The sequence below is a fragment of the Otolemur garnettii genome, unplaced genomic scaffold, assembly GCF_000181295.1.
Source record: "Otolemur garnettii isolate 467f Iridium unplaced genomic scaffold, OtoGar3 scaffold00134, whole genome shotgun sequence".
NCBI classification, from domain to species: domain Eukaryota; kingdom Metazoa; phylum Chordata; class Mammalia; order Primates; family Galagidae; genus Otolemur; species Otolemur garnettii.
Window position 1 is genome coordinate 4,388,639 of NW_003852529.1, and position 25,972 is coordinate 4,414,610.

At 57.3% G+C, this 25,972-nt stretch overlaps 1 protein-coding gene across 1 annotated transcript; it reads right to left on the bottom strand.

Annotated features, from left to right (window-relative positions):
• Positions 1–1,630: 1,630 nt before the first annotated feature.
• Positions 1,631–25,305, bottom strand: SLC22A18 (solute carrier family 22 member 18). Its single transcript, XM_003798366.3, has 11 exons — positions 25,289–25,305; positions 24,451–24,731; positions 20,115–20,212; positions 18,705–18,865; positions 18,395–18,527; positions 10,157–10,272; positions 8,982–9,089; positions 7,821–7,921; positions 4,192–4,293; positions 3,863–3,983; positions 1,631–1,865 (listed from the first exon to the last, which is right to left on the bottom strand). Exons 2-11 carry the CDS (start codon positions 24,601–24,603, stop codon positions 1,675–1,677), a joined length of 1,284 nt encoding a protein of 427 aa, XP_003798414.2. The 5' UTR covers positions 24,604–24,731; positions 25,289–25,305; the 3' UTR covers positions 1,631–1,674.
• Between the last annotated feature and the right edge of the window lie 667 nt (positions 25,306–25,972).

Consider the following 25,972-nt stretch of genomic DNA (forward strand, 5'->3'; position numbering starts at 1 on the left):
CTAATCGATGTCACTTAGCCTTGGTCTAGTAGGGAGCCGACACAGGCCAGGGAGGGTGCTGTCCCTTTGTTGGGTGGCCTTTGGGAATACTGGGTGCTAGGTCCAGAGAGGAAACCTTCCTTGCAAGGAATTTTTGCCCAAACAATATTGGTGAAGCCTGTGTGCGGAGTGGAAGGGCCTACCTCCAAAGGGAGTTGAGACCAGCCCTGGACCCCCAGCCTGAGGACTTCACCCACCCACAATCTCACCTAGACGAATGTCAAAGGTTAGGAGGTGAGATGCTGTCCCTAGCGGAGTTCCAACACAGGCCTGGTCTGGCCCACGCTCTCTGGCAGGGGGTAATCCATCTCAGCTCTCTGGGGACACTTCCAGTTGGGAGTGGGTTCTGAAGTTTGGAGATTCCATTTTAATAACTTTTTTTTTTTTTTTTGGTAGAAACAGTCTTACTTTGTCACCCTTGGCAGAGTGCCATGGCGTCACAACTCACAACAACCTCCAAATCCTGGGCTTAGGCGATTATCTTGCCTCAGCCTCCCAAGTAGCTGGGACTATAGGTGCCCACCACGACGCCTGGCTATTTTTTTGTTGCAGCTTGGCCGGGACCGGGTTTGAACCCATCACCCTCAGTATATGGGGCCGGTGCCCTACCCACTGAGCCACAGGCATCGCCCTTAATAACTTCTTTTAAAGGAAGCTTGAGGAAGAAGGGGTGGCTTCCTGGTCTCGGGGCATCTGCAGGCCCTGTGGAGGTTGTTCTCTCCAGGTTGGTCACAGCAGCTGCGCCGTTCTGCCCATTGCCCCCTCCCCTGGAAGCCCAGGGCTGGGGGATGAGCATGAGTGGGCCTGCCCTATGAATCTGCTCCAGAATAAGGGGCTGAGAGAGGCCCCTTTGGGTGGGTGGCTGGGCCACTGTCGCTGGTGCAGTTCTGGGACTGAGGATGTGGGGGTTTGTGTGCTGGATTCTGTTACAGTGAGGGCCTTTTTTCTAGATCTCCTTCCAGCCTCACTCCTTGATCTTTTTTTTTTCTTTTTTTTAGAGACAGAATCTCACTTTGTAGTGTCACAGCTCACAGCAACCTTCAACTCCTGGGCTTAGGCGATTCTCTTGCCTTAGCCTCCTGAGTAGCTGGGACTACAGGCACCTGCCACAACGCCTAGCTATTTTTTTTGTTGCAGTTTGGCTGGGGCCGGGTTCGAACTTGCCACCCTTGGTATATGGGGCCAGTGCCCTACCTGCTGAGCCACAGGTGCCACCCCCACTCCCTGATCTTTTAAAAATTATTTTTATTTTCCCAGGAGCACAGATTTCAAGTGTTCTGAATATATGGTCCCCTGATCTCTTAAACCAACATGTTTCTACTCTCGGGGGGCACCACTGCGAGCTGGGTATGGGCAGTGAGCCCCCACCTCCGGTATGAGCCAAGCTGGCTCTGCAGCAACAGGGGGGCTCCTCAGTGTGGAGTAGGTGGATTTAAGGCTGGACTAGTGACTGGGAACACATGTGGTTCTGTTTTCCCCAGAGCCCAGCTGCAGGCCCCCTCCTCCAGAAAGTCCTCCCACCTCTGAGGCTCCCTCCTTTACTAACAGACGCAGGTGGCCCTGTGGGAGCCTGTAGAAATCAGGCCGGAAGAGCTTTTAAGGGAGTTTATTGCCAGTCTGTCCTGGGTGCAGAGGTCAGCGGACTTTGTCCCTCTTCGGGGGAATTTTTGGCTCCCTCCAGAGGGCCAAGAGGATGAGAAAATTGACAGCAGCCTGCACGTGGCCAAAGATGGATACCCCAAAGCTGCGGTACAGGAAGCCACCCAGGGTGGGTCCTAGGGTGCGGGTCAGCGGCTGCACAGAGGCACAGAGGCCCAGCATGGTCCCTGTGTGATAGGGGTGGGGATAGGAGTCAGGCCCTGGGCAGGTTCCTGGCAAGATGCCCATCTCTCCTGACTCACCCCCACCTCACATCCGGTGTCCACATGGTGTGGTCTGGTGAAATATTTCCCTAAATGCCCCTGGGTGTCTCCATTGGGCCCCATGCTCCCATGGGCCACCCAGCCACAGAGGGGGCTATACAGGGCAATTCCCTGATGGGGGGGCTAAGCCTCCTCCCTGCTTTAGAAAGTTCCCAAGCCCAGGAGGAGCCTGGGAATGGGGCCACAGGTCGTGGGCAGCAGGCTCCACCCTCCAGGTTCTGCCAAGGGAGTGGCATCTTGCCTGGGGCAGCTGAGTGCTGGCTCTTAGGTGCTTTCCCAGGGCCCACACCAGCAGCTGAGGGCTGGTGAGTGGGGTGAGGTCTGCTGAGAGTTTGGCTGTGGAGCCAGGGTGCAGGGTTGGCACAACTTCCCAATTCCATCTCCATAGCCTCCTGGCCACCAGCGACCGGCCCTGCCACTCTCAGGATGCCTCCCCACACAAGATGGTGGCCCCACTTGCCTCTTCTTTGGCCCCTGCAAAGCTAGCCCACTCCCCAGGCTCACCTGGCTGTCCCACCTGAGCATGGGGGCTCTCTGTGACTCTCTGGAGCTGTCCCCAGGGTGGACATGTATGTGGAAAGTACATGAGGAGGGGACTATCCCCAGTACTCCAGGTGGGAGGATGCCTTCTGCTGATTCCTAACCCCCAGAGCACCAAGGAGCTGTGGCCCCATGCCCAGAGGGGATCCCCAGGACTCTCAGAGTTGGGGATCCCCCACCAGATCATGGGAGGAGGGCTTGGTGAGGCCCTAGCTGTCTTAGGGCCCAGCCCAGGAGAAATTTTAAGAGTAGCCTTGCCTCCTGCCCACACCCCTGAAGATGTGGGAAGAACTACCGCCCCTCTGCTGCTAGGTTCCCAGGCTGGAAGCCCAGCTTGTTGCTCCTCCCAAGCTGAGGGTGGTACCCTAGGCACAACTGGCCTATTCCATTCCAGGCTCCTGCACCTCTCCAGGCCTTTCCCTGCTCCTCCTCCTTCCAGCTCCAGAGAGTTGTCCTGCCTCTGCCAGGAAGCCCTCCTGGCCCAGGATATTTTGAGACCCAAGGTCTTAGCACAGGGAGTCTCAGTCCTGGAAGGTCTTGGGAAGCCCTGGGGTCCTAAGAGGACTGTTCTTTCCTGGGCTTCTTGCCTTCCCACTGTTCCCCCAGCCAGTCTCCTGAGTACCCCCACGGAGAGGTGTGCACTGCACTATGCCTGGGGCCGGGCAGGTCCCCTGGACCCAGCAGTGCGGAAGTGGAGACTCTCCTACGCCTCAAGAAATAAAGTTGGGGCTCAGCACCTGTAGCTCAGCAGCTAGGGTGCTAGCCATACACCGGCGCTAGCAGGTTCAAGCCCAGCCCTGGCCTGCTAAACAATAATGACAACTACAACCAAAAAAAGGCCGGGTGTTACGGCAGGAGCCTGTAGTCCCAGCTACTTGGGAGGCTGAGGCAAGAGAATCACTTAAGCCCAGGAGTTTGTGATTTATGTGAGTTGTGACGCCACAGCACTCTGCTGAGGGAGACATAGTGAGACTGTCTCAAAAAAAAAAAAAAAAAAATAGAAATAAAGTTGAGTCCAGAGTGGGGGCTGAGCAGTTCTATCAGGGGTCATCTGCCCCCTCTTCCAGGGGCCCTAGGGGACTCCTATTGTCTACTCACTCATATGGGCAGCACCTGGCATTTTTGTGTGCACCTGTGCTGGGGGAGGGGACAGGAGCCCCTGGGCCTCAGAGCCTAGGCATGGCCCTCTTCCTAAGGGCCTCTGCAGAAGCCATTCAAATCTACACCTCCATCCTGCCATCTGTTGGCCCCACCCTGGAAGCCCTGGTCTACCACCCAGCCCACCTACTCAGACCCAAAGCTATCCTGTCAACCCACATCCACTGGGCAGCTGGGCAAGCTTCCCCGCAGGAGGCACTCACCTGTGTCTGAGGCTGAGACAGCCTTGGTCAGCATGCTGTCGGTGACCACGTTGAGGGCGCAGAGGCTAAAGATCAGGCCAGGCACCAGGAGGCAGAAGTGGAAGACGTTGGACATCATAGCCTAGCATGGAGCAGGCAGGGGTGGGAGCCTGAGCTGAGGGGCCACTGCACAGGACCAGTAGGCTCCTCTCTGGAGCCCTGACTACCACCCCCCTCCTCCAAGGCTGTCTCTGGATGACGTGCCATGCCATTGGCAGAAGGCAGAGAAGGGGAGTGGGCCTGGGACCGCTTATGCATGGGGCAACCTGTAGGGGTGGGGGAACACTTACCATGGCCAGCCCCACCATGACAAAGACCAGCACACTGGCCCGGAGCAGTGCCTCCTCCGAGAAGTGGCTGCTCAGCCGCCCAATGACCAGGCCTTGGGTCACCTAGACCAGGGAGAGAGTAGGGAGGTGGGTATGGTGAAGGTGTGGGTGGGGGAGGTGGGGAGAGGGAGCTCCTCTCCAGAGACAGAAAGGTGGATGGAGAGGCCTGTGCCAGGGACTCAGGGCTGCTCCCAGGCCAGGTGAGGCTCCCAGGCTGGTCACCTCACCTCCTCCATCAAGCAGGAAGTGCCTGAGGCCACAATGCTGGGTGGCTGGAGGAGGCCTGCCATGTCCCGGGGGTAAGCCCAGCCCTGCAGAACCGGTCACTCTCCTACTTCCTGCCAGGCATAATGAAACTGTCTCCAACCTGGAAGGAACATCCTTATGAAAGCCCTACTTTCTCACTTGCTCCATTGTAGGCTTCTCTAAAATTTTGTTTTATTTATTTTATTTTATTTTTTTGAGACAGAGCCTTAAGCTGTCACCCTGGGTAGAGTGCTGTAACATCACAGCTCACAGCAATCTCCAACTTCTGGGCTCAAGCGATTTTCCTGCCTCTGCCTCCCAAGCAGCTGGGACTACAGGTGCCTGCCACAATGCCTGGCTATTTTTTTTTGGTTGCAGCCATCATTGTTGTTTGCTGGGGCTGGGCTGGATTCGAACCTGCCAGCTCAGGTGTATGTGTCTGGGGCCTTAGTCGCTTGACCCACAGGTGCCAAGCCGCTTCTCTGAAATTTTAAAGGAAGACCTGTGTGACAAGTCTCTCTCTGAGCAACCCGTCTGAGGGGGATCACATGCTTGGACAGACTTCAATCCAGCATCCCCTAGGCCCAAATCACCTAGTGTCTACATGTCCCCATTAACTTAAACCTGCCTCTCCCTCCTGCCTTATAGGGGACCTCCAGGAGCGGAGCAAATAGGCAGGCCAGGTTGCCCACGTCTCTACTGTCACCAGCCTGATCCCCACTGCCCAATCACCCCCAAAGGATCCCTGGACCACCTACAGCACCCTTGGCCTTTGCAGGGCCCCAGCAGGCCACTTTCCCTCTCTATCTAGTCCTGTCCCCTCACAAGCTTTCCCACCCTGCAGCCCCAGGTCTCAGGGCTCCCTTTCTCCCTTCGGAATCTCCGTCCAGCAGAGGCGCCTCTCCCACAGCCGCCCCACCTAAAGCAGTATCTTCCTGCTCTAAAATCCTTTCCTTCTTCTCCCCTGACTTGGGATGTCTGAGCTCACACACCTGTGAATCTGCCTCTCAGTGGGATGAGAAGCTCATCACCGCAGGGCTAAGGCTGGGCACTCAGCACCTCAGCATCCTGGGGGCTCTCACACTCTCACAGGAGGGCCTGCAGGGGACAGGGTCTGCAAACCCATCAGGACCCATCCTTCAGCATCCCACTCAGCTTCCCTCACCTGCTGCGAGTGAGTGGATTATGTGGTCCCACGGAGAAGCAGGCTTCAGGGATGCACCCAGGGTGGGGCAGGGAATGGCTTTCAGGGGAGACAGTGAGTGGGAGATGGGTATAGGCACCAGGTTGGGGGCTGCCTCCAGGACCTTCCAGGACCATACCCACCCTCTTTCTTTTTCTTTTCTTTTTTTTTTTTGAGACAGATCCTCAAGCTATCACCTTGAGTAGAGTGCCGTAGCGTCATAGCTCACAGCAACCTTAAACTCTTGGACTTAAGTGATTCTCTTGCCTCACCTCTCAAGTAACTGGGACTCCAAGAGCCCTCCAAAACACCAGGCTATTTTTTGGTTGTAGTTGTCACTGTTGTTTGGCAGGCCTGGGTTGGATTTGAACCTGCCAACTCTGGTGTATGTGACTGGTGCCCTAGCTGCTTGAGGTACAGGCACCGAGCCTTTTTCTTTTTTGAGACAGGGTCTTGCTCTGTCACCCAGGCTGGAGTGTAATGGCATGATCATGGCTTACTGTATAGCCTCTAACTCCTGGGCTCAGGTGATCCTCCTGCCTCAGCCTCCCAAGTAGCTGGGACTACAGGTGTCACTGCACCTAGCTCAGACCTCTTCATGCAAACATAAAATCCAGCCCTCAACCCCTGCCCCAGACAAAGCTCGTGGCTCCATCCTAGCTGGACTTGGGACCCTGTGGTGTGGTGTGGGGATAGGGGGATGACATAGGGGGAGGCCTCTGACACACCCTGCCTCTCTGTGGACCCCTCCCCTCCCCAGGCTCCTCCTCTGTTATACAGCCTGCGTGGGGGACCCCAAGCCCATCTCCTACAAAGTATCCCCCAAGGTGTTAGTCGCCATCCCAGGCCCATCTCAGGTAGGGTCACCATTGTAACCATGGCAGACCTGACCCCCTTCCCCAATGCAGGCCAGAGGCTGTCAGCATCTGTCCCAGGGGTCTCAAGGATCTGCAGACTTCAGCTGGGGTCAGTGGCCTGGGAATAACAGGTTCAGAGTCAGGACCCAGTGTCTGACGATTGTGGATATTATTGTTGTTGTTTTTCTATTTATCTCTTTTTCCCCACCAGGGTGTCCCCTTCTGGCCCATGGAGCCTGGGCCCTCTCTGCCCATGGGGTGAGGGGGTACTCCTCTCAGGAGTGGCTATTTTAGCACTAGGGTTTCATTCTGGGCCTGAGGCTGGGGAAACAGATGGCTTGCAGGAACCAGGAATGCCACAGACTTCCGGAGAGGTTGAGAGAACACCCACCTACCCATCACCCTGTCCCCAAATAGCCCCTCCTGCACTCCAGCTGTCAGGCAGCTGTCCCAGTTGGCAGAACATTGTCACCTGTTCCCACCATCCCAGGGTCTGGTCTAGCTGCCCAGGAGGAGCTGGGGGTGGGGGCAGCTGGGCTTGGGCAGGGCTCAACCTGGGCTGGGAGCCAGGGGCCTGGGGTGCTGTCAGATGGGACACCTGCCCATGCGAGCTGTCAGAGGCATCCTACAGCCACAGCGTGACATCAGACGGCTGATCTCACTGCTGTAGTTCTGCATATGGCCACCTTAGCTTGTGTGATCCGCTCAATGGCCCCATGAGGTGGGCAGGACAGTCAGCCTCACCAGACAGGTGAGAAATGGAGGGTTTGGGAAACTTGCTCTGGTCACATGGCTGATGGGCAGGGGGCGTATGCAGACCCCAGCCAGCTGCCTGCTGGAGTTCAGAGGCCACCATCCTCACAACATGCCTACTACGGGGGACTGCCCTCATTCCCTGTCCCATCCCTGCCTGACACGCAAATGTGCACATGGTTACCTGTGGGCCCCCCTGACCTGCTGCCTAACAGGAGACTGAGGGATCACCAGCCTCCATTGGGGACTCACCTACCCTTTGAGACAGGACATTCAGGTGATAGGTGGGCCCTAGGTGCAAAGGCTTGGGGCTGGGAGGGGGCTTGAGTGTAGCCCCGGGTGTGGGAGCCGAGACCATGGGCAGGGGTGAGCTGGAGCAAGAGACAGCAGAGCTTCCAGCTTTAAGGAAGGAGGGGGTTAAGGCTTAGAAAGAGGCAGAAGAGGGGCAGAAAGGCCCTGGAAGCCAGGCATGTGAGTGACCCAGGGAGGTCAGGTGGCAGCATGCATACTATCAGGAAACTGAGTCAGCCAAGCCCTGTGCACCCACTTACCATCTGGAGGACCCCAAAGAAGGACATGAGGTAGCTGGCCTGGGCAGCCTCCAGCTGGAAGAAGTCCATGGAGATGATGGAGAACATGACCATGAAGAGCCCTGGGCAGAGACAGGTGGTCATGGGCACCCCCCACCCCACTGGGCTGCAGTGCCCACTTCCCTCCCTTCCTTCTCAAGGGGCAAGTCACCTCTGGCCTGGGCTATCAGGTTCTCTGGGCCCAGTCGGTGCTGGTCTGGGGGGACATGTGGCCAAGGAGACCTTTCCCTGGGATTCTGTTGGACCCCTGGTGCAGAAGGCACCTTCCTTGGGGATTAGTTAGGTTCTATGAGCAGGAAGGTGCTGGAAGGAGGGATCCAAGGCCGACCATAGGGGAGGGTTTGGCCCCAAGGCCTACACATGGTCCTCTGCTATGAACCCCCAAAGCCCTGGTTTCTGAAGCTGGTGACATGGGTGGACTGGGTGGGACAGAGGGTAGGGCCCCACTGGCCAGTCCTGGGAGGGCAGCACCCCTAGCCCAGCCTCAACTGAGGGCTACATGAGGCAGATGAGGGTTTAACTCCTTGACATCTGAGGACCTTTGCAAGTGGTTTCACTAGTTTGTCTCTGTCCTGATTCCTGGCATCCCAGTTAGAGGATCTAGACAGGGCCTCTGGTGGCCAGGAGTCACTGCCAGGTGAATCCCTGATGAGTGATGCCCTGGGGTACACAGACAGCCTGGACTGTCTGTCCCTTGGCCAGGTGGCTGGGATAAGCAAGTAGTCAGAGGCTTGTATTCACTTTCAGGCTGTGGTCTCTGCCTCTCAGGCTGTCCTGAGAGGACTTGGAAGCCACAGAACAGGATGGTTAGAACCAAAAGTAAAACAGAGGGTATGGCCTTAGGGAGACTGGCTCTCTGCAGACAGTGACTTCTTGCTCGGCTCCACAAGACCCATGACTTGAGGCTGGAGGGAAGGTGAAGACATTTCTTTGGCTTCCTCCTTGCCCGCACATCTGGCTGAACCTCAGCCAACCCCCTTGCTGGGACATGGTGTGGGTCAGACCTGAAGAGAGGGAAGGTGTGGAGCGGGGGACACAGGGTGGGGCCCTGCCCTGACTGCAGCTTTGTCCCTGCAGCAGGGACTCCCTGCTCTGCTGTGTGGCCATTCAGCTGGGACTCACCTGAAGGGAAGCCAGAGACCACCTTGATGAAGAACACCCGCAGGACGCCTGGCAGCAGCAGTAGCCGGGAGATGGCCTTCAGGTCCAACACGCCAGCCTGGGGGCCGCCTGGACTCCAGAAAGGCAGTCAGACCCCTTGGAGGCTGCAGGCCCCATCCCCAGGTCCGTGGCTGAGGCAGAGGCCCCTGTGCACTTGCCTCGCCTGGCACTGTAGGTCCTTTTGCCTCTGGCTTTGGTGGGATGACAGCTGCCAACACTCCTAGCTCCCCCTTCCCTGCACCTTGGGTGGGCTCATCACACTCCCCTCAGGGGCCCCAGGGCCTCCTAAATTTGGAGGTGCTCAGGAGAACCTGGGTGTTGAGCAGTGGAGGCCCCTGATTCCCCAACTCATAGAACCTGGCATTTGCTCCCAGGCAGAGTACGACAAGGCCAGCAGAAGACAATGGCTAGAGAGGTGCCACCCCAGGTGGTTTCAAGTCACTGTCATGTGTCTTGCACCACTAGACATTCTCAAGTGCTGTGCCCCCTCCCAGGGGCTTCCTGGGTCCTTCTGCCCTTCCCACCTCCTGCCTCTCTGGCTTCCCCATTGTCCCTGGGCAGGCCTGACCTGCACCCCAGACCTGCCTCTGGACCCTCTCTCTGGGTTACCACATCACCCACCCATCCCAGGGTGGGTCTGTCCATCTCAGACTGGCCTCTCAATTCCTGGGCAAAGAGGCAAGGCAGTCCAGCCATGTGCCAGGCCCATGGGGCTGAGGCTCAGCCAAGGCCACCCCAGAGGGGACCTCTCTGAGGGACCCCTGACCTCTCCTGGTGAGGCTGGAGACCTCCAGGCCTACCCTCTGGCTCCACTCCCAGAGCTCCCGCAAAGTAGGGCTGTGCATCCGTACTTCATCTTGGACACGCCAAGTCTCTGGGGCCACCCACACTGAGGTCCCTCCTGGTCCCCTCCAGGCCTCAGCAGTCGCAGGTCTCAAGCTATCTGACACCCATCTCCTCCCTATCAGCTAGGCTGCTACTGTGTCAGCAGTGCCAGGGGCTCATGGAAGGCAGAAGGGTATGAGCTCTCTGTGGCCCCAGGCTGGGACGTGACCTGCTTCCCAAGGCTTCAGGGGGTGGGGGTTGGGCAGTGACAATCATGAGCCTCTTGCTGGCCAAGGGCACATGGGGCTTACCTGGCATAGCCGGGGTGTTGGTGCTGGCACACTTGGTGCTTGAGGGGATGCAGGTGACACTGAGGCCAATTCCCAGGAGGTTGGCCACAAAAGCAACAACAGCTGGGCACTGAATCCTGGGGACAACAGCCTTGGCTGCTCAGGGTACCAGGTCTAGGGCATAGGCACCCCCAGCAGCACCCCCCACCTGCTCTGCAGTCACACTAAAGCCTCAAGGGCTGAAAACAGCTCCAACCTGACCACCCAGGTACCCAAAGCCTGTGACCCCCCATCCCTGACTCTTGCCAGCCTGTGGGCCCTCGCTGCCTTGGCAGTCAGGAGGAGCCAGGAAGGGGAATCCTGGGGGGGGGGGGGCTGAGGCAGAGCCTGGAGGCAGTGGATCCTCCCAGGGTATGGCCAGCTCCTAGGCCTCAGGAGAGACCCCAAAAGGCAGGCCTGATGTGTGTGTCCCTGGGGAGGGGTGTCAAGGCCGGGGTACTTGTACTATGTCATGGGGACACTTGCCCCAGGGGCCCTCAGAAACTGCCTCCCATCCCATGAAGAGCCCTTCCCCATTGCTGGGCCTTGAAAGCAAAGCCCCCAGATATGTCCATCAGGCTGCCTTTTGGCCTGCGCAGACCACCAATAAGGCCTGACCCTGGCTCTCCCCTTAGCTTTCCCTTCTGAGGAAGTGTTTCTCACCATGAGTTAACACATGCTACCTTGGGCTGTGACCCGTACCCCTACCCCAGAAGGAGCAGGCCGGCCCTGTCACCTGGGACAGGCTTTTCTGACTGTCACCTTTCCCTCCTGAGGGCTGGCCTGCCCTCTTTCATGATGAGGGACACAGGAGGAGATGGGGGAACTCCTTACCAAGCTAAGCCGTAAGGCCTCTGGGCCTATACATGGCCAGAACACCCTTCCTCTCAGCAGCTGAGCAAAATCCTATACATCCTGCAATGGCCCTTCTTGGTGAGGCCCCAGTCCTCCTTCCCAGGTGGGACACCATCTCTGAGAAGGACGCGCTTTACCAGATGGCCAGAATCTGGCCCCTGAGGGCAGGGGGCCTAGGGTGGGGCCCTGCAGTGAAACTCCAGTGTGCATCAGATGGCAGCGTGTGAACCGTTTACATGGATGGACCATATCCTGCCCCAGACCTCATCAGAGTCCCCAGGTCTGCCCTGGTCAGAACTTCAGGGCACAGGCTCAGTGCCTGTGGCTCAAGTGGCTAAGGTGCCAGCCACATACACCTAAGGTGGTGGGTTCGAATCCAGCCCAGGCCCGCCAAACAACAATGGTGGCTGCAACCAAAAAATAGCCGGGTATTGTGGCAGGCGCCTGTGGTCCCAGCTACTCGAGAGGCTGAGGCAGGAGACTTGCTTGAGCCCAGGAGTTGGAGGTTGCTGTGAGCTGTGATGTCACAGTACTCTACCCAGGGGAATAGCTTGAGGCTCTGTCTCAAAAAAAAAAAAAAACTTCAGGGCACAGACACAAGTGCATGTCAGAGTCCTGGCCAGCCAAGCTGTGTGTTCTCCCTCCAAAGAGTTCAAAGACAGGACTTCCTTGACCCCTCCTGGCCACAGCCACATATGTGTGCACACACCCTGCCAGAGCTCTGGTTCCCTGCTGACCCAGGGAGGCTGGCTGGGCTACAGAGGCCAAGCTGGGGCCACTCTTTGTCTCTCCTTGTCTTCCCAGGTAGTGATGGGGCTGACATGTGGCAATCCTGCCCGTGCTGCTGGCCACACACCCCCACCCATTGCCCTGGCAACTCTGTCCCCAGAAGTACCTACTGCCTGAATGTTGGCTATTGGGCTCTCTGGCTCCTGGTGTTCCACATGAATAGGCCCTAGGGCCAGCAGGCAGGGAGAGTCAGAGGGCAGTGGATCCCACAGTGAGGCTCTGTACCCCACCTGCTGTACAGTGAGCCTCCCCCACCTTGGTGTCTCCTCCTCGGACCTGCCCAGACAGCAAGGTCACACTGGACATGGCTCCTGAGGCTCTATCAACACTTTTTATCTATGGAGCCTCAGCCAGGAAGGCACAGACAGTTCAGTTTGTCTCTGTCCACCTTCCCTTCTTTTGGTTGGATGGACAGACAGGAGGCTGGACAGATGGATGCACTGAGTCTTCTGAAAGGACACTGGGCAGGACTCAAAGTACATCTCTGTGGCCACTTTGCCTGTGACCTCATTCCCAGCAAATGAGGGCTGGGCTGTCCCCTCACAGCTGTCCTCTGATCCAGGAGCTCATCCTATCCTGAATCCTGCCCCACCTTTGAGGACCTTTTTTTTTCAAAGACAGAGTCTTACTTTGTCACGCTCCGTAGATTGCCGTGGTGTCATAGTTCACAGCAACCTCAAAGTCTCCATCTCAAGTGATTCTCTTGCCTCAGCCTCCAGAGTAGCTGGGACTACAGGCACCTGCCCCAGTGCCTGGATATTTTTAGAGGCGGGGTCTTGCTGTTGCTCAGGCTGGTCTTGAATCTGTGAGCTCAATCAGTTCACCTGCCTCGGCTTCCTAGAATGCTAGGATTACAGGTGTGAGCCGCTGCACCTGGCCCTTTGGGGGACCTTTGGGACCCAGCAGCCCACACCCCAGGCTGGTGGAACAGCAGTACCTGTAGAGCTCCCCTGTCTGTAGGCTGGGGTGCCCATGTCGTCATCCCCTCTGCCTGACCCCATTGGGCTCCTGCCCAACTCAAAAGTGACAAATGCCCACCAAGCTGACCCTCCCCCCTTGCTCTGATCCTCTTAGAGGTGATGGCAGGGTCAGAGGTCCCTTGCTTCTGGGACCTAACCTATGGTGTGTGAGGCCTTTGGGGCTGTACCCCCTTCTTGTGCTCCCCAGAGGACAGGCTGGGTCAGCCATGACCTGGCTTTATGTGACACCTGCTTCACAAGTGTGTGGGGGCAGGGGCCTGGAAAGTCACTGGATGTCCAGTATAAGGCTGGAGAGAACCATCTTACCCCACCCCATCCATGCCCCGTGATGCCCCATGGTTTTGGACTGTGGCCAAACCATGTCTGAAAATGAAGATCTTGGGGGCCTCCTCCTGACTTGGCTTCCCTCTGGCTTCAAGGGCCCCCCAAGAAGGTCCTAAAACCTCTTGGCCCAACATTCCAAGTTCTCTGTGTCCCCTAGCACTTGGACCACCCACATGGGCCTCCAAGCAGACCCCAAGCTTCCCTTCCTGCCCCTGGCCTTTGCCTGGGCTTATCTCTTGGCCTGACACTTTCTGGCCCAGCTGTTCCTCCAACAGTGATGTCTCCTCATCTCCCAGGCCCGTCCCCCACCCTGGCCAAATTGCTCTCAGTCCCTGTGCCCTGTCGGCAAGTGTCCTGGCACCCACACACCCAGGTTCTCTCTGAGAGGCAGCAGGCTACTGTGGTGGTTCCACCCAGATGTCCTGCGTCACAGCCTCCGTGAGCTGAGTCACCCCTGTTCCCAAGGCTGTCCAGGGAAGCCTTGAATGTTTACTCAGTAACTTCAGAGGAAGCTACCATCACTGGGGTGGGAATCTACTATAGCTCTTCTTGGCCCCCCAAGCTGAGGGTCCAGAGAGTATCTCAGGGTCCTGGGGGCCCATGTTCCCAGGCTGCAGCGGCCAGGTCAGGTTCCCAGATGTATATACTGACTCACTGAGGACTTGATGCGGGCAACATGGTGTGAGAGCCACATCTGGGCCACTCACAGGCCAGCCAGTGCCTAGGAGGGCCAGCAGGGGACACTTGTGTCTCAGGAGGTGCCCTGGGCTCCAGCATCTGTGGCGTGATGACACATCCCCGCAAGCCCAGCATCAAACTCTCACCAGTCCTGGTGAGCGTCTGTTCAAATCTAGGCTACTTTGGTGTGGGGGAGGGTCTCCAGGGTGCCAAGAGCCAGGAGTCTGGCTGGAGGCCCAGCTGTGCCTGTGACTTACTGTGTGGCTGCAGCTGGGCTGACTCAGCCCTCACTGGCCTTGAACATCCACCCTGGAGGTGAGGGTGGGTTTCCTTCAGTGCTGAATGTGAAGACCTGAGGAACTCACACAGCTTGAGTTGCCTGCTTAGAGGCATAATTGCCTCTCGTTAGCAAGGTCATTTCTGGGTCCAAGTGGTCCTCATCCTGTTCCATCTGTTGCCACAACATGGAGGCATCATGGATCATCTACCAATGAACAGGTATGGTCCTGTTCATAAAAACTTTATTGCCAAACACAGGCGACATGCTGGATGGCCTGTGAGCCACAGTCTGCCATTCTATTCATGAGGTCACCTCACAGACTGACAACTGGACATATTTACACACAGCGTGAGCCCTCCCTGATCTCAGAGCCCTTGTCACTGACCTTGGATGTCTGATGGTACCTCATACTCCACAAGTCCAGCACTGGACTCCTGGGCATCCTCCTCCCCTGCAAACTGCTGGACCTGCAGAGGCCCCATCTCAGTAGGTACATGGCCATCCCCTGGCTGCTTAAACCTCAGAGTCCTCCTGACTCCCTCCTGCCCTGAACGCCTCATGCCATCTTCAGCAAGTCCTGTTGGCTCCACCTTTGGGATGCAACCCCAACCCCCCAGGCATGAGCTCCACATCCACACAGCCTCTGCTTCCCCCTTACCCTCACCCCTACCCTGCTCCGAGAGTCCACTCTGCACCACAGGCCCCTTGTCACAAATGTCCCTGTGGCCCCATCAGCTCTTTTCTTAGCACCCAGTGGTGGCTCTGGGACACTCAGGCAGAGGCTGAGTCCTGGATGCCCTCCCACCCTGCCTCACTGGGCTCTGGCCACCCTGGCCCTTGCTTTTTCTCCAGTAACCCAAGACATCCTGCCTACAGGGCCTGTACACCCCTATCTCACATACGTGGCTCTCAGGGAGCTGCTGGCTCCATGCTGTGGTGCCCAATGTGCTCAGATGGGAGATGGGTGGGTGAGGAGGCTCAGTAGCTGTGGTCTCTCCTCAGTCCCTTCACAGGCTGTGAGGTCCTGGGCTCAGGGACATGATTCAGAGGGCCCAGCCTACCCCAGGCAGCCAGGCCCTCAGTCCTGGGCTCCAGACGCTGGGCACAAACCAGTTAGTCCACTACCCGCCCAGGGCCTCTGAAAGCCAAGTCCACGTCCTCCTCCCACCTGCTCCCACCAGCAGGTGGGGGTGGAACATAACTGGCTTTTCAGGGGCAGGGGTACCTGGGGGTAGGGGGGTGGCAACCCTGTTGACATGCCTCAGTTTTCATCAAGGAAGGGGAAGGATGGGTGTGCATGAGGAAGGGACATCTGGGTCCTAGAGTTTCCCCAGCCTCCATATGAGGATGGGGCGGGGCACACTGCCTGCCAGCACTGAGACACAGGTGCGCCCTCAGCTGTGCAGGCTGGCCCCATCTGGGAGGAGAAGGGCAGGGAGTCAGCTACAAAGTATTCACATGCTCTCCTCTGTCCCCTAGATGGGACTGGGAGCTCAGTGGGAGGAGCTGACCATCTCCTGGGCCATAGTGCCCCACTCACGAAAGAGGATGGCAAGGTTGGCCTTGGTATAAGTAAACGTGGAGGCTGAAAGCATCACAGAACCTGGACGAAAGGGGACAGAGAAGCTGATGGAATGTTCTGGAAGATATGGGCAGGTATGGAGGCTATCTGGAGGGCTGCTGGGAGAAGGAAGTGAGTGGTGGCTTCAGGGCCCGCAGCTGGGAAAGGGGGAGGGTACAGGGGGATAGAAGGAGCCATGTGGCTGTCCGGTGGGATTGCCACTCAACATACCATGTGCTATACCCTGCAGTATCCCTGTGGGTTGGAGGGCCCCAGGGCCTGTTCACAGGTAGGAAACCAGGAGAACCTGCCTTCCTGGGCTGCAGAGTTCCTGTTCATGGGCCACATGTTGGGTCCGATCAGCATAGCCATCTGTAGGTGCCAACACCCCCTAAACTGCCCTCACTCTAGCCGCTGGCTCCCACCCCCATCCATCCCAGGCTGAGCTGTCCCTGCTGCTCCAGTCCCCCTCCACGAAACCTCTTCTCTTCTGTCCTGTCCTTCCTGAGGGCTCCTCCCACCCTGAAAATCCTCCCCTGGACTCAGGCTCCCTCTCTCTCCACTGCCCCATCCAGACCCCATCTACTGTATCTGGCTTCTTCCAGGGCTGGAGATGACCTCCCTGCAACCGACAAGGTCAATGGGGGGCCCCTGGCTTACTGGGACATGGCAGTTAAGGTGCAGCCAGTCCCAGCCCCTTCTCCTCTCTCCACTGTTTACTGCCTGTCCCCAGCCCCTAAACATGAAGCACCCAGGTGCAGGGCTCAGGCACCCCTATACTTTCCGACCTGCAGACCTCCCATCCACTGCCTGTTCCACAGTGCCCTAATCATCTAACAAGTACTGGGACTGGGCCTGAACTGGACCCCAGGCCACTTGGGCCTCAGTGCAAGGCTATTTGGCACCCCTAGAGCCCTAGTCAGGGCACAGCCTTAACACCACTGCCTTGAGTTCATACCCAGAGGCCACCCACTGGCAAAACCAAGCCAGAATCTGCCCTCTTCCCTCTTGTACAGTCAACTGGGGTCAGGCTGCCATCCTCTGCCACCTAGATTAGAGGAGAGGCCATCCCACTGGATTCCCTGCAGTGGCACTAACTCTCACATTATCAGTACAGCAGCTGGGTCACTACCCCTGCTGGTGCCCACCCAGGGCTCCCTGGCTTGCCTCCTGCCCCTCCTCCATTCCTCCAGCCATGCAGGGCCCTCATTTCCTGCATTGGGGCCTTTGCACATGCTGGTTCTAAGTATCTTCTCACCTACTTTGGGGCTCTGCTCTAACATCATCTCCTTAGAGGCCCCTGGTAACTCCTGTCCACCCAACCTGATCCTGCTTATAACTTTCGTAGTTCAACATGACACTATAGGAACACATACAGTCTACCCTAGAACAAGAATACTCAAGGGCCCTTACTAGATGTTTAATAAACATCGGAAAGTAAACAACCCCCATTCACAGTGGTTAGCAGGGATGGGTATCCTCAACCCAGGTTCTGATGAAAATGCTGGGAGGGGCTCGGCGCCTGTGGCTCAAGCGGCTAAGGCGCCAGCCACATACACCTAAGGTGGCGGGTTCGAATCCCCAGCCCGGACCCGCCAAACAACAATAATGGCTGCAACCAAAAAAAATGGCCGGGCGTCGTGGTGGGCGCCTGTAGTCCCAGCTACTTGGGAGGCTGAGGCAGGAGACTCGCTTGAGCCCAGGAGTTGGAGGTTGCTGTGAGGATGATGCCATGGCACTCTACCCAGGGGGATAGCTTGAGGCTCCGTCTCAAAAAAAAAAAAAAAAAAAAAAAAGAAAATGCTGGGAGGACACTGGAGCCTTAGGAGGGAGGTGCTGTAATAAGACCATTGTCCCCTCAGTTGCTGGAGCACCTGGGGCTCAGCCATCACCCAGCTACCTCACATACTCCTGGGGTTTGTCTGGGCCACTCAGACAGCCTAGGCTGTAGTCCTTGGGCAGTCCCTGGCCTGGGAGCCTGGGTGGCCCCCAGAGCTCCAGAGACTGGCATTGGCTCATTCAAGATTGGAGAGCTTGGTGTCAGCAGGGCGTCCCACTCCACACACAATGACACCCCAGTGTGTGTGGGGTTCAGACCCCAGGAAGGCACTATCCCTGAATGGAGCTTCAGGGAAGCCCACACCGGCTGCAAAGGAGGGGCCACTAGCTAGTGGTTACAGAGCCACTGGCCGCTGGGCCTTCCCCAGCACCTCGCAGATGAGTGAAAGGGCTGGTGGGAGGCCTCTCCCCATCCTCCTCCGTCTCTGCAACATACTCCTTTCCCATGGACACAGCTCCCCTCTATCCTCCAGGGCAAGATGGAGGGGCTGTCCCAAAACAGGCTGAATGTGCCAGCAGGGCAGAACTTATGGTCATCAGGTCGCTGCTTCCGGGTTCCCACCGCAGAGTGCCTGGCCCGGTGCGGGTCCCTCTCGGCATCCGGGACCCTACCCTGGGACCTCACTATTTGGTTTCCTTTAGGCCTGGCCGCTCCTCCAGCCAGGCTCAGGATGGGGACTCCGCGGACTGCCCGGAGCCTGCCCAGCCAGGGTGTACGGTCCCGGCCGGAGCTTCGGCACGGACGACGGCGCCCCCTGCCGGCCACGCTCCTCCTCACCCAGCTCACCCTGCGCGCAGACCGGGAAACCGAGGCCTGGGGTGGCGGCGGCGCAGAATTCTCCACCCGCGGACATCTGCCAAGTAGCTTCCGCCGCCTGCCGACTGCCCCCGGAGAAAGTTCCCAGGCCACTTACCCAAACGTGGTGCTCAGGGTCCCGCCGAGCAGGGAGCCGAAGATGATGCCCACGCCGAAGCAGAGGCCGAACCGGCCCAGAGCCGCCGGCCGCTCCTCAGGAGAGGACAGGTCGGTGATGATCATCTGAGCAGCTGAGGGTGGAAAAAGGCTGAGGGCGCGGGACCCTGGCAGACCCGATGAGCGGGTGCTGCCCCTCACTCCTTCCCCATCCAGGCCACGCCCTACAGCGTCCCCTCTACCTTTGACCTACCCACCCCGTTCCCCGGCCTACCTGACACCGCCCCAACTGGCATTGCCCCTGGGCCTACCTGGCATCGTATGCATGAGCACCCCTGGCAGGCGCGAGGCGAAGAGCAGGTAGACCCCGGGCAGGTCGGGGCTGCAGGAGGCCGCCAGGAGCAGGTAGAACGCTGAGGATGCCAGGAAGGACAGCGTGAATGCCGCCCGAGCGCCGCGCTGGTCTGCGAACCTGGGGGCCGCGGGTGGGTCAGCACCGTACAGGTGGCAGCCAGGTGCCCCCCAAGCAGGACTGACTAAGGAGGCTAGAGTGCTAGGGGGTGGGCCCTTGTGTGGCGCTGGGCCTCCCAGCAAGTCCTCTCTGTTCTCAGGGCCTCGGTTTCCCCATTGTCCTAGTGTAGCTGTGCAGGGACAGCTTCAGTGAGCTGAGGGAGTCTGACTCACAGGACAGTCCAACTCCATGTGGAAAGAAATGATGGAATCCTCCGTCTTTTTTGTTGTTGTTGTTGTTGCAGTTTGGCTGGGGCTGGGCTTGAACCAGCCACCCTCGGTTTATGGGGCCCACACCCTACTCACTGAGCCACAGGCACCAGCCGAAATGATGGAATCCTAATGGACCAAGGGGATGTGCCTGCTTCCTGCTCCTCAGTTTCCAGACTCCTCAGTGTTTAGAACAGGAATCCCTCCCCAGTCCCTGCTGCCCAGCATTCACTACCTGCAGACCCTCTTCTTTTCTGCCCTGCTGCTCTGTGACAGTGCTGTATGGGAGGAAGTCCACAGTCCTCCAGGGGTCCCTGGAGCTCCTGCCTGGGCCCCAGAATCATCTTTTCTTTCCCTTCTTTCCGTCCTTTTTTTGAGACAGTCTTACTTTGTCACCCTTGGTAGAGTGCCATGGTGTCATAGTTGAAAGCAACCTCAAACTCTTGGGCTCAAGCAATTCTTTTACCTCAGCCTCCCAAATAGCTGGGACTACAGGTGCCTGCCACAACATCCAGCTATTTTTTTTTTTTTTCAGTTTTTGGCTGGGGCTGGATTTGAATCCGCCACCTCTGGCATATGGGGACAGTGCCCTGCTCCTTTGAGCCACAGGCGCTGCCCAACACCCAGCTATTTTTTTTAGAGATGGGGTCTTGCTCTTGCTCAGCTGGTCTCAAACCTGTGAGCTCAGGCAATCCACTCAGAGTGTTAGGATTACCCGTGAGCCACTATGCCCAGCCCAGAATCACCTTTTCAATAAAAGTTGATGGTTCCCATTTGGTGGGGCTGGGCATTTACAGCCACAATCTGCTCAGCAATTAACCTCCCCCTGACACAACCACTTGGTAGAAGGCACAGTCTGCTCTGTCCTGGGACCCCAAAGCTCTCATCCAGTGGGGGCCAGTGTGAGGGGAGGGAACTTGGCAGGACCTATTCTATTGCCTCTGAGGGGTGGACCTGGGTCATTGTGGGGTGTGGAACCCCTATATCCCTGCCCACAGTACCTGCCAAACACAGGCCCACCAAGCAGCTGAAGCACGCCAAAGGTCGTCTGCAAGTAGCCAAAACCAACAGAATCCAGGCCCAGCCTCCGGGACAGATACTGCAAAACAGGTGGGAGCCCACAGGGGAAGGTCTAGAAAGGACCCCAGGACCTGGGATCCGAGATTCATGATGGGCAGGGGGTGGGAAGGAACAGAGGGCTCTGATGATACCACAGAGTGACCTGAGCTCCTAGGTGGGAGCCATGGTGGCCTCTAGGGATGGTGGTGAAGATAGGGGGCAGACACTGGACTGACATGGACACAGCCAAGGACAGTCTGGGCTGCTGGGACCTGGAGGCAGGAAGGACACTCCCCTGCAGGTTTCGGGGCTGTGAGACCCTACTGGATCTCAGATTTCAGGCCTACAGAGTGCTGAGATGGCAAACTTCAGCTGCTCCAAGCCCCCAGTCTTTGGTTCTTTATTACGGCAGCCCTGACTCTGACCCTGGGCCTCTCCCGAAGTGCAGACTTGGGGCCCCACTCCTCTTCTTTCCTGCACCCCCACCTTGGGATATATGATCCCTCCTTGATCCATCCTCTGTGGCTTGAGTCCCAGGGCAACCAGTAGTCCTCCCTACTTCCTGGCTCCTCATCCTTCAGTTTCATCCCTACTCCTTCAGGCTGGAGAAGAGGCTGTCCTCTGGATCTCTCCCATGCTTGCGAACTCTTTCTTTTCTTTTCTTTTTTTTTTTTTTTGAGACAGTCTCACTCTGTTGCCCCAGGCTAGAGTGCCATTACCCTAGCTCACAGCAACCTCAAACTCCTGGGTTCAAGGGATCCTCTTGCCTCAGCCTCTGGAGTGGTTGGGACTACAGGTGTCCACCACAACACCTGGCTAGGTTTCTATTTTTAGTAGAGAGGGGTCTCGCTCTTGTTTAGGCTGGTCTCCAACTCCTCAGCTCAAGCAATCCACCCTCCTCGGCCTCCCAGAGTGCTAGGATTATAGGTATGTGCTAACCACATCCAGTCCACTGCTTATGAACTTGATGAGACAATTAATCTCATCAAGTTCTCTTAGTAACCCCCTGCCTCCTCCTATCCCTGCCCACCTATCTATCCCCACCCATCTCAGCCTATTACCTCCCCCAGGACAGGGCTCCAAAGCTCCTCTCCCCCTTGTTTTCCCCGGGTTCTCCTGGAGTATGCTCTCTTCCTGCTGTTTCTCCTGCCTTCTCTTGACCCCTCCCATCCAGCCAATTCCAAAGCTGGTCCAACCTCATTCCCACTCTTACAGCTTCCTGCATCACCCTCCCTGGGCTACCAGTGACCTCCATGCTGCTACCTCCAGAGGTCAGCACCTGTCTGGGAGGCACCCTCTCCCATCCATGGGTCCCTGGCCTTTCATGGCTACCACTGTGCATTCCTCCTGCTGACCTAGCCTCCAAGCTGCCCTTCACTCCGGGGGAGCTCACCCCATGAGAGCTCACCTTGTGACCACCCCCGTGCTGGAGAGTCTCAGAGCGACCTGGACCTGAGAACTTGATCCTGAATGCTCTGCACTCAGTGTGTAAAATCACCTCAAACTCTGTGTCCCATCTTCCCCCAGACTGGCTCCATCTGCCATTGCCTTTTGTTCATTGCTGATGCCATCCTTCCAAAAGCTCAGGCCTGAGCCCTTGTGTCATCCCTGATACCCTTTCTCTTACAGCCACCTTCAATCCATCAGCAATAGCCCTAGACTCCAGCTGCCACTCTCCTCCTCCACCACCACCACTACCCTGGACTCCTCCCAGCACCTGCGGGTGTGACACTCCCCCCCACCCTGCCTCTTCACTCATTCTCCCCGGTACCCCTCCTGCCTTCTCAGCACCCAGGCATGCAGTTCTTCAGTCTCCTTTCCAGACGCAAGGTCTACCTGGGTATTACACATACTGTTGATGGCAATCACTACTCAACAGCAGCACACAGGTAACCACCAGCTCTGAGGTTGGGGGCTGTTTGCCACTTTCCAAGTTTAGAGGACAGGGTCAGCCATAGGTGCTGGGCATGGACTGAGGGCATGGTAAGCCAGGGGCTGCTCTACGCCTGCCTCGTCTAAATTTTTACTCACTCCTTCCTGCACTCACCCTGTGAGGGAGGGACAATAATGAGGAAACCAAGGCCCTAGCCTAGGCTACTGCACTGCCAAGGAAGATTTCAAGGGGAGGGAGGGGAGGGGGGAAGATGGGTGGAGGGAAGGTAATCGGTGGGACCACACCTACAGTGCATCTTACAAGGGTACATGTGAAATTTACTAGGTGTAGACTACCAATGTCTTAACACAATAACTAAGAAAATGCTGTGAAGGCTATGTTAACCAGTTTGATGAAAATATTTTAAATTGAATATAAAACCAGCACATTGTACCCCATGATTGCATTAATGTACACAGCTATGATTTAATAATAATAAAAAAAAAATCTCCAGCACAAGTTTTTGAGACAGTCTCAGTGGGTAGAATGCCATGGCATTATCATAGCTCACAGCAACCTCTAACTTTTGGGCTCAAGTGACCCTCTTGCCTCAGCTTTTTTTTTTTTTTTTTTTTTATAGAGACATAATCTCACTTTGTCACCCTCAGTAGTATGCCAGTGCCATGGCGTTACAGCTTACAGCAACTTCCAGCTCTTGGGCTTAGGTGATTCTCTTTCCTCAGCCTCCAGAGTAGCTGGGACTACAGGTGCCCACCACAACGCCTGGCTATTTTTTTGTTGCAGTTTGGCTGGGGCCAGGTTTGAACCTGCTACCCTTGGTATATGGGGCCAGTGCCCTACCCACTGAGCCATAGGCACTGCCCTTCCTCAGTTTTTTTTCTATTTTTTTTTTTAGACAGAGCCTCAAGCTATACCCCTGGGTAGAGTGTTGTGGCATCACAGCTCACAGCAACCTCCAACTCCTGGGCTCAAGCGAGTCTCTTGCCTCTGCCTCCCAAGTAGCTGGGACCACAGGCACCCGCCACAACGCCTGGCTATTTTTTGGTTGCAGCCGTCATTGTTGTTTGGCGGGCCCAGGCTGGATTCGAACCCACCACCTTAGGTTACCTGCCTCTTCGTGCAGTTCTCCATCAGAGTGGGGGCCTCAAGCTACAAGCCCCTCAGCCACTTGAGCCACAGGTGCCAAGCCATTTTTTTTTCTATTTTTAGTAGAGACAAGGTCTCAGCTTTTTGCTCAGCTTTTTTCTCAAACTCCTGAGCTCAAGCAATCCACCCACCTTGGCCTCCCAGAGTGCCAGGATTATAGGTGTGAGCCACCACAGCGGGCCTCCAGCCAACTTTTAAAAGTGGCCATTGGGGCTCAGCACCTGTAGCGCAGAGGCTAGGGCACCGGCCACATACACCAGGGCTGGTGGGTTCAAACCCGGCTGGGCCTGACAAACAATGACAACTACAACAAAAGAATAGTGGGGCATTGTGGCAGACGCCTGTAGTCCCAGCTACTTGGGAGGCAAAGGCAAGAGGATCACTTAAGCCCAAGAGTTTGAGGTTGCTGTGAGCTATGACACTACGGCATTCTACCAAGGGTGACATAGTGAGACTGTCTCAAAAAAAAAAAAAAAAGTGGCCATTGGCTGATGCCATTGCCTCACCCACATCAGATAGAAAAGACCTCTGGGGACTCTGGGTTCTTCCTCACTCCCCTGAGTACTGTTGCCTTCTCTGGGGGCCTGCTCTAGAGAGGTTTGGTGGATGAATACACAAGAGTGAAAGGGGGAATGAATGGAGACTGGGTAGGCAGGCACGGGGCAGACAGCCATGTGCCAAACAGACTTGCTGTGAGCCAGGCAAGTTCCAGAGATCAAGTTCCAGAGAATGAGGGGGTCAGGTCTTGCACCCACATCTGGTGGGGCAGAGAGATTGTCCATTTCACCTGGAATATGCTGCCTGGTGTGGGCAAGCTGGATGAAGACACTGCAGATGGAGGGACCAGGCAGGTGCAAGGAAGGCCCCTCCAAGTGGGTGACCTGCAGAGGTCTGGGGCAGCCAGGACTGGGTGTTGAGGTAGGGGATTGATAGTGCAAAGGTCCCAGGTAGGAAGAACAGTAAGAACGGCTCGTGGAGGTGCTACCACCAGCAGGGTCATGGGCCTCAGAGTGGTTCCCTGTGGCTTCTCTACAGGGTTGGCTGCATAGCCGGAGCACAGGCTGTACTGACAGGGGGCACCTTACTTGGCGCACATGTGGCTTGTAGCTTGAGGCCCCCACTCTGAGGAGCCCTGGCAATATCCAGCCTCACCCCTACTCCCTGCCACCACCCAGATGGGAGGCAGGAAGGAGGGAGGACAGTTGTTGGCACAGGTTTGGGGAAGGAGATTTACTCACCGGCAAGATGGAGAACTGCATGAAGAGGCAGGTAACCTCCAGGGTGGTCAGCAAGTAGGTCAGTAGGATAAGCCAGGGCTGGCTTAGAGGGCCCATGCTGCCTGGGGACTGGCCCCGGTCCCTGGAGGCCCCGGCTCCCTGCATCTTGGGCATGCACTGCAGGGAGACCTGGGAGAGATCCAAGCAGGTGGCTGGCCGGGCAGGGGGCAAAAGTCCTGTTGATCTGGGCTCAGGTGCTGAGTCACTCAGGCGCAGGTGGGCGGCACCCAGCCTGGCCTTGCCTGGAGAGAACAGCACTTTAGGATTCCCCAATCCAGCTCTCTGGACACCTTTACCTTGGAGGATGAGTCAGGTGGCCAGCCCGCTCCACACTGGACAACTGGTCTCCCTCCAGACACACCACAGCCACCATGGGAGGGCAACAGGGACATCCCCTGCAGTATGGGCTGGCTCTTCGCCCTAGGTGCCTTACACAAGAAGGCATGGTGCCCTATTGTTACAGGGAGACCCAGGCTCAGAGTGGCTGCTGACTGCAGCTCAGCTCAGGGGCTTCTGTGGGCACCAGGCTGATTTGGGCCTCCTTACGCCGGCCATACACCTGTCCCCAACACAGGGCAGCTTAAGATAGAACTAGGCCCAGCTTCCCCTAGGATCCCAGCCAGAGCTCCAGGGCTCCTGGTTTGAAGTTGGGGATGGAGGGATACACAGCTCAGCCCTCCAGGTTCCCAGGCAGAGCAGCTGTGCCTCAGCTCCTGGGGCAGGGCTGTCTGTCCCCACCCTTCCCACCCTACAAACCAGAAGAAACTGGATTTTGCAGTTGTACTGAGGCCTTCCCTACCTTTCGCTAAATTAACACCTGACAGCACAGTTGAGGCCCGAGGTATAGAGTCAGGAGAGGGGTGAGGTGGCAGTGCAGAGGGCTCAGGAGCTGGATTCAGCTGCACCCCCAGCCCTCGTCGTCGGGGTGCGGGGAGGATAGGGGAGTTGGTAGCCTCAGCAGACACCTCAGGGGCACCTCCTTAGGCAAAGGCTTGACTCTGTACGGGGGTTTGGTGATCAGGGCCTCTGCAGGGGTGAGCTTGAGCACTGGTCGGGTGGGGTCGGGTGGGGGGGGCCCTGACCCGTCTCCTGGGGCGAACCGGCACAAAGATTCCTCCTCTGGGCAGGGCCTCCACACCTGCCTTCCGCAATCCGGCGTTCCGGGAACGCCTACGCGGCGGCATTTGCGCTCTCATTGGCCAAGCCCGACAAGCCCCCGGCGGACCCCGCCTTTGCCTCAGCCCCGCCCCCAGCTTTGCCCAAGACCCAGCTCTTGCAGCTTATCCCCTTCTCCCGCTTTGAGCCCGGCCTGGGAAGCGGGAGCTCTGGCCGTCTAGCAGGCTCGGGCACCTGTTCTGGGGAGCATGGGGCGGAGGATGGGCCCGAGAGGTGGAAGGGAGGGAAGGGAGAAGCGGGGAGGTGGGGAGGAAGGGGGAAGAAAGCAAACGGGTTGAAGTTTTGGGGTGTGGAGGGAAGTAAGGGG

What these genes read in the sequence shown, in the direction of transcription:
- SLC22A18 (XM_003798366.3), bottom strand. Translation starts at nt 24,603, where the DNA reads ATGCCCAAGATGCAGGGAGCCGGGGCCTCCAGGGACCGGGGCCAGTCC. An exon ending in GGTGGGCCTGTGTTTGGCAG is followed by an intron (nt 18,866 to 20,114) that starts GTACTGTGGGCA and finishes CGCGGCCCCCAG; the next exon opens with GTTCGCAGACCAGCGCGGCG. An exon ending in TCATGGTGGGGCTGGCCATG is followed by an intron (nt 3,984 to 4,191) that starts GTAAGTGTTCCC and finishes GCTCCATGCTAG; the next exon opens with GCTATGATGTCCAACGTCTT.